Source organism: Ipomoea triloba, chromosome 12 (genome assembly GCF_003576645.1).
Source record: "Ipomoea triloba cultivar NCNSP0323 chromosome 12, ASM357664v1".
NCBI lineage: Eukaryota > Viridiplantae > Streptophyta > Magnoliopsida > Solanales > Convolvulaceae > Ipomoea > Ipomoea triloba.
In genome coordinates this window covers 25,921,034-25,928,150 of record NC_044927.1, presented here as the reverse complement: position 1 = coordinate 25,928,150, position 7,117 = coordinate 25,921,034, and the positions used below count along the sequence as shown (strand labels likewise).

General features: G+C 36.3%; 3 protein-coding genes across 6 annotated transcripts in view; all 3 read right to left on the bottom strand.

Moving 5' to 3' along the window:
* Positions 1–1,338, bottom strand: part of LOC115998029 (aminoacyl tRNA synthase complex-interacting multifunctional protein 1) — a 6,425-nt gene extending 5,087 nt beyond the window's left edge. The window contains exons 1-4 of one of the 2 annotated variants that reach the window (XM_031237475.1): positions 1,189–1,338; positions 1,002–1,100; positions 718–888; positions 134–199 (exon numbers count right to left, since the gene is read on the bottom strand). In XM_031237475.1, the coding sequence (XP_031093335.1) occupies positions 134–199; positions 718–888; positions 1,002–1,100; positions 1,189–1,251 (399 nt within the window). In that variant the 5' untranslated portion in view covers positions 1,252–1,338. The remainder of the gene's footprint in view (positions 1–133; positions 200–717; positions 889–1,001; positions 1,101–1,188) is intronic. The other variant, XM_031237476.1, reaches the window with a different exon arrangement.
* Positions 1,339–1,726: 388 nt separating this feature from the next.
* On the bottom strand, positions 1,727–5,242 carry LOC115999001. Its single transcript, XM_031238711.1, has 4 exons — positions 4,755–5,242; positions 4,461–4,638; positions 2,639–2,757; positions 1,727–2,490 (listed from the first exon to the last, which is right to left on the bottom strand). The coding sequence occupies exons 1-4, from the start codon at positions 4,875–4,877 to the stop codon at positions 2,053–2,055; spliced, it is 858 nt and encodes a 285-aa protein (XP_031094571.1). The 5' UTR covers positions 4,878–5,242; the 3' UTR covers positions 1,727–2,052.
* Positions 5,243–6,342: 1,100 nt separating this feature from the next.
* The window catches only part of LOC115999000, a 4,248-nt gene continuing 3,473 nt past the window's right edge, over positions 6,343–7,117 (bottom strand). For 2 of the 3 annotated variants that reach the window (XM_031238708.1, XM_031238710.1), the window contains one exon: positions 6,450–6,803. In XM_031238708.1, coding sequence (XP_031094568.1) covers positions 6,698–6,803 — 106 coding nt within the window. In that variant the 3' untranslated portion in view covers positions 6,450–6,697. Of the gene's footprint in view, positions 6,804–7,117 lie in introns of all 3 variants that reach the window. The other variant, XM_031238709.1, reaches the window with a different exon arrangement.

Genomic DNA, 7,117 nt, shown 5'->3' with positions numbered 1-7,117 from the left:
CCCCCCAAGCAGAAGCTAATAGTGCCAACAATGCAACAAAGGCAAAAATAAAAATAAAAATGCCACGAACTAGATTTTGCTTTGTCATGGTAAGGCATGTAATTCTTTTTAAAAGAGAAGTGCCAGGTTATACCTGGATGTAATCCACCCATCTAAGCAAATGTGGTAATTTGTCTTGATCCAACTTTGAAAGGCCAATCTGAAAAGCAGTAAGACCTATTATACATACAACTAATATTAAAGAAACCAATATTCCATTTACAAATAAGTAAAACAATTCAAATGATGGCACTGCTATCAGAAGTGAAGAAAGTATATAGCAGTAGCTTACATCTTATGCATCCAAAGCAAGGGATACTCGAAACCACTGTAGATTTTCATTTCTAAGCAATATCATTGCTCCAATGATGCATTGAAAATGCACCATTCGCAGAAAAATTCTTAATTTGAAAACTAATAAAACATAGTAGAACAAAAAGTTGAAAGCAACAAGTTAGATGTTAATCTTAAGTGCAAAAGATCTAGCACTTGGCAGGGAGCACGAGCAGCAAATTTATGATTATGATTTATGATTGAGCTTAAAACTTGTAGAAGCATTTATATCACCATTCATCAAACAGACAGCAGTGTTCTTAATTCTTTATGCTTTTTAAAAATGCAACAATCCCCAAAATTAAGTGCAATGACAACTCCCAAAGCAGAAAGGAGAATGCATACCACAGATGAGTGAACAGTGGAAAAGACAATGACATCAGCAGCTGAATGCACAAACCCATTGCCTAAAAGAACAGACATCTTAACCAATTCTTCGTTCAATTCACTGAGAGCTTTAAAGCAAGGCTCTGAATCCCCAGGGAATTTGTCAGCAAACTCTACCCACTTCATGAACTGTAACAAAATTCGTAACTTTCAACATCAAAAACAATAAATCTTAATACTACTACTCCATGGTTATGCAACTCGCTAAACTGCCACGAAATGTCAAAATTGACGGCGTTCACCTCATTATCCTTTAACAAGGCAGCACCACTGGGGGTTGAGCTGATAATTTCTGTACACAAGCTCTTGATATCTTTCTCTGGATTCATCAAAAACTGTTTCTGCGTGCATTTCGAAAAAAAAAGTAAATCAAATTTATACACAGTCGAGATTGAATTTTATGGAAGGAAATTTAACTCGGGAAATTACTGGATCCAATGATAGCTCTTTGCAGAGAGCCGTGGCAATAAGTTGCTTACGATTCGACGCCATTGTTACGCGCTCGACTCACTCCTCGGTCTGGTCTTGCTTCTCACTCTGGCAATTTCACTTGATCACTTGTTTCAGTTCAACCCAGAGGAAGAAAGAAATCTTCCGTAGGGTTTTGGACTTTGGGCCGATTCGGGCTTTGTATATGGACTCTACTACAAAAGAGTTTGCTTACTATTGACTCAAGCCCACATTGTCAGAGTGAGTTACTAAACTACTTGTATTTCTAAGTCAAAATATATAACAACGGTAGAATGGAATTTGTGAATATAAAATTATTCTAAATTTAAAAAAAATTAAATTGTGTACTTTTAGTATTGGAATTGACTGCAATATTTGAAAAGAATTTGTGAATACAAAACAAGGTAATCAATTACATATATGTTAAAATTGTGTATTCGTAGTATAAAAAATTGTGAATTTTAAAAGGTAAATTGTAATCGTAAATTGTGTATTTCATTGTAAACATTTACCAATCTGAGTCACAAAGCAGACTTTCTCATAAATCCCCTTCGGAAGATTTGATAGCAACTTTATATATATCTGCCCAAAGTGATCGGTTTACCAATGAAAACAAAGGATAAAATTCTTTTACATTTCTCAAAACTTTATATAAGCTAATTGATTTCCTAAAGCAACTAACACATATATAGTAGCAGCACAAGTTAGGCAAAAATTCTATCGCTGTAAAATCAAAATTTCCTGTTGAATTCTTCTTTGTTTGCCTCTCTTACCAGAGTGGGTGGCAATGCAGCATAGTTTTTCTTTTACATCTACAAGAAGCTGGCAAAAATCTATCTATAACTAATCATCCCAATCGTTACCCCAGTGATTCGTGTCTGGAGAGGCAGTGGTATTGCCATTTGCCAGGCGTTTTGGACCGGGCGATTTAACTGCCTTCTCTTCATCCCAGTCATCGTCCCAATCCTCATCCCAGCCTGCCGCTGATTCCACTTTTGTAGATGAAAGAGACCCTTGCTCTCCCAATTGGAGCTCTTGGTATGGAACTTCACCAAGATGCCTTTCCCTTTTCCAGAACTTGCAGCAAAGCAATGTTCCGCCAACTATTAGACCCACCATGGCTAGAAAGAATGCCCCGTAGATGGGTGTCACGTGTGGTGTGTAAGAAGGAAAATTATAATTGGTTGTCGGAGAAGAAGCCCCCAGGGAAATTGTACAGTTCAAATTTCCAGCACTTATCACAATTGATGAACTGCCTCCGATGTCAGATGAGATATTCATCTAAACCAAGGATCAGAAAAGAAAACAAAAATGCAAAACAAGCCATCAGGAGGTGAAAAAGGAGACAAGAAACCAATAAATGCAAAGGTATTATGAAAGAATTACTAAAAGACTAAGAGGCAATTGATGAAGCTAAAGGATATTGTACCTCATTCAGTTTGAGCTTCAGTTCTACAATCTCAAGTGTTTTATTCTTTGGTAAAAAGGTAATGTTCAACCGCTGGGGGTTCGTGTCATTGTATATGACAATCAGATGAGACTCGGGGCCTATAAAAGAAGCAATTTGCACTCTCAGCTAGTATACATATGACAAAAAGCATCAAGCCAAAACCATAGTCACTCTGAAAGCAATTAATCATACTATACATGAAACATAAAACAATATGCAAATCCAAAAGCCAAGAGCTTTTCAGCAAATAAATAGCACAAGTATTATGACAAACCAAAAATCAATCCAAACAGATGCTCCATCAATAAAGACACGTAATAATTTACTATGTTAATTTTTATTTGCAATACCAGCTAAGAAACTAATGCTCCTATACCAATTCTAAGGAACTTCAAAATGATATATCTCTTTTAAAATGAAGAACAACAACAATTACATCCTTATCCCATCAAGTGGAGTCTCCACCAAGCTCAATCTAGAATTCTGGATTCACATTCACTGTCATGCCATAAGCAGCATATTTACATTGGTTTAGAAGTCAAACAAAAACATAGGTATCTCTTGTGCTTACAGACATACACAGAGACTAAGTGAAGTAGATGAGAGTGGGGTAAAAAGGGCAAAACAATATACACATTACTTATCTCTCACCCAGAGCTAAAAGAAAGCAAGGGGATATACAAATACACAATCATATACAGCAATTCCTAGAAACAAAAAGATAAAGAAAATGTACAGAGCAATAAAAATATATTAAATGAGAAAAGGTTGAATAGAAGAGATGCTGAATATTACCTACCCTAAGGCAATGGAAAATGACTACAGATAAATAAGATTTAGAAAGAATGCATCTTAGGCAAAGGAAGGAGATCCTAGGTCAGACTACCATCACATTTCAGTATTTCACAAAACAAGAGTGAAATAATAGGCTCTGAAGTTCAATAAAACCAAAACTTCCAATAGCATATTCCAAGTCCAGTAATAGATGCGCAGTAAATCAGTAACTAATTATAGATGAATTGCCTTTAACATCATCATTTGAACTCAAAAGGTTAAAACAAACAATTTTCCTTTACTTCTTACTAGTCCCATACTCCCATATGGAGAAAAAAACAAAGATGGCCTGTCAGTCCAAACCCAGAAAAAAGCCCATTCTTACAGTGAAGCTTAAGTTATTGCCAGTTTAAAAAATGTGACCACTGGAACAAAAGTGAAAGACAATTGTGATTAAAGTTATATTCAGATAAAGTTGCTCTACTTACCAAATTTGGATAAAAGTTGGTGAAATGCATGTCATATTCCTTTTTTTTTTTTAGAACTGCATGTTATATTCCTAAAAACCCTGAAAAGGGTAAGAATGCACAGATCATATGGTCATGCCAACTATTTTAAGGTAATTAAACAGAGGTGCAAGAACTTTTTTCTTTTTTTTTTTTGCTTATCTCTCTTGAACTTGCCTACTTGTAGCTCAAGTGCTCAAGCGCACTCCAAAAAATGTGATCAAACGCATAGTGGCAAGTCATGATATAGTTCTTTGTTCATCAAAGGAAACTGTAACAAGTAAAAACTAAATTTGCATAGGCCATAAGCCCATAACTGGTTACCAACTATAGCATCCTAACAAAAGTCTCTATTATCCAAAATTTGAGCAATATCACAAATGTTCACCTCGGGGAAACATTGTTATCACAGTAAAAAAAAAAAAAAAACAAAAAAAAAGAAAAAAAAAAAAAAACTATTAACTAAACACAAACAGGTACAAATCACATAGCAGTAAAAGCACAATTAAACAATAAATTACCTTTTTCAGCATGCGGAAAGCAGGCGGTGACATTGATTTGAGGAACAGTGCACTTCCTAGACACATTATCGCATGCATTTTCCGCAACTGCGTCACCATTAGACAGCTTATTCCCTGAACCTTGCTTGCCGCTATTATTCGGATTAAATGATGCAGCGGGGCTCGGAGACGGAGATATCTGTCAAACAGGATAAGAGGATAATAGTAAAAATAAATCCCAACTGACAAGCACATAACACTAGAAAACTAATTTTTAAAAAAAACAAAACAGATAGATTGAATCGGAGAGAAAACCTGATCCGTATGAGGACGATCAGCCTGAGCTAAAATCCGGAAAAAATTTGGAATCGCGAACGATTCTCGAACAACCAGAGTAATCAGAAGGATTACAAGGAAATGGAAGCTCCTATGCTTCATTTTCCTTTATCTTCTTCTTCTTCTTCTTATGTGATTAAAAAACAAAAAGGTATAAAAAACTGAAATCTGAATCCTATGTTCTGGCTCCGGAAACCAATCCGGAAAAACACGAGCAACGAGAAACTACAAAAATGCTCATTTTTTTTAATGCTCCGTAATTGTTTAAGAGAAAAATTGAAAGTTTCGAGGAAGCAACCGGGCGTATGAATGTTGACGGACGAATCGAGAGCGGAATAGGAAGAATACGACGACCGAAGAAAACCGCGTCAACGCTAAGGGAGAAAGTCAAGTCGGAGAGAGATAGGGCTGGGCTCGTCGCGGCGTGGCGTTGCTCCTCCTTCCTTAGCTCCTTGCGTTCGAATGCGTCGTTACTCGTTCGTTTTTACGAATCGCTCGCAATCCTTGCGGACCCACGAAAGTACAATATTAGCCTCCAACTTAGAAACTTTAGTAAAATCTGTGCACACTTTTAAGTAGTTACGGGCTATAAGACCGAGTATAATATAACGAATAAAAGGGCAAGAGTAATGTGACCAACAAAGTATCAAACTCGTGAGGCGCCATAATGATATCTTGTAAGTAAGACGATGCCAATATTATGACAACGTCCTCAACACAACTATGAAAGCCTAAGTCATCGGCGTAGCAAATCATTGGGATTACTTTTTCGATTATGAAGCTAATTAGATTACTTTATAACTATCACTAACCTCATGATCTAGTGGCACGAAATTACTCTCCTATATGAGAGGTCATAAGGTCTTTCCATGAGTTCGATTAAATGAGTAGAAGTTTGTATTACATAAGTTCGATTATTGTTAACACTCTATCGTCAAACTCATTACACATGGTCTGTTGTAAGGCCAAGTATAATGTAATTATATTACAATTTGTTGGTTTTTGTTGTGGAACCTAGGGTGAGGTAAAGGTGAGAGAAGAAGGAAAGTAGCAAATTTTATTTCCTATTTGGCTTTTGAAAAATTATACAAAAAATCAAATTTATGTGGATGCTTTAATGTGACCAACAATGCCCAAAGAGAAGAATTGTCTGGTTTCGTGTGCGTCTCGCTCCCTATGAACGCGTAAATCCCATTTCCACGTTGTTCCCCCCCCCCCCCCCCCCCGCCCGTTCTCTTCCATTTTCTCTTTCCCTCCCCCCCTCTTCTATTTGACTCTTGAAAAATTATACAAAAAATTAAATTTATGTGGATGCTTTAATGTGACCAATAATATCAAACTAGTGACGCGTCATATATTACAATTGAGTTGTGTCAAGCTCGTGAGGTGTCATAATGTTATTATATTATAAGTGAGTTGACACCAAGAGCATGACAATATCATCAACACAACTATGAAAAGCCCAAGTCATAGGTGTAGCATATCATTGGGGCCACTATTTCAATTATTAAGCTAATTGGATAACTTTATAGCCACATTATTTACGATTATTTTAAATTTTCATGAATTCTTGAAATTTAGCATCTTATTTGATTCAGACATTTCCATTTCCCTTTGATCTTGTCCGTCTGGCATAGCATTTGAGCTTTCGGTACAAAGACAAGACAGAAACAGTTTGCCGAGGAAGGTGAAATAACACATGAGAGCTCTAGCAGTATATATACATTTATTGTAAATTCTCATCACTTTCAGTGAAACAACTTAAGCTACTTATTACTAATAGCAATCACTTCAGCCACGAGAAAAGGGCGAAATGGCTAGTGTTTGTGAAAACGAGAGGATCGAGATGGAAGAACTTGAATGTGGATAAATATGGAGAGGATATTGGCGTGTTCGAGAGTTGCAGTGGTTAGAATGATTGATCAGCAACAGGGTAGGTTTTCAGTTGATGACAGAAAGTTGCAGGTTGAATAAATGGAAGCTGCTGCAGCTCTGACAGCCAAATCCCGCTCTGGATCAGTCTCCGATCTGCAAGGCAAAAGGTGTAACGAAACGATCAGATTCAGAATACGCGTGCAAATCAGAAGTCTACCGCGTTTTGATGAGGTATATGAAGAACAATGTAACAAAACGGGAACTTTTTCTTTCGTGTTTCTAGTAGTGCAACTATGGTTGCAGTAGGCGTTAGTCAGGCGGTAGACTAGCGTCTAGCACCTAAACGGCAACCTATAAAAACAAAAAAATAGTGCATGCGTGTGGGTGTATGTCATATATTATATTATATATATTTTATATTATATATATATATATATATATATATATATATATATATATATATATAT

Coding starts and splice junctions, on each gene's coding strand:
- LOC115999001 (XM_031238711.1), bottom strand. CDS start 4,877: ATGAAGCATAGGAGCTTCCATTTCCTTGTAATCCTTCTGATTACTCTG. Junction 4,639..4,754: donor ATCGTCCTCATACGGATCAG/GTTTTCTCTCCG, acceptor CCTGTTTGACAG/ATATCTCCGTCTCCGAGCCC. Junction 2,758..4,460: donor CTTTCCGCATGCTGAAAAAG/GTAATTTATTGT, acceptor CTTCTTTTATAG/GCCCCGAGTCTCATCTGATT.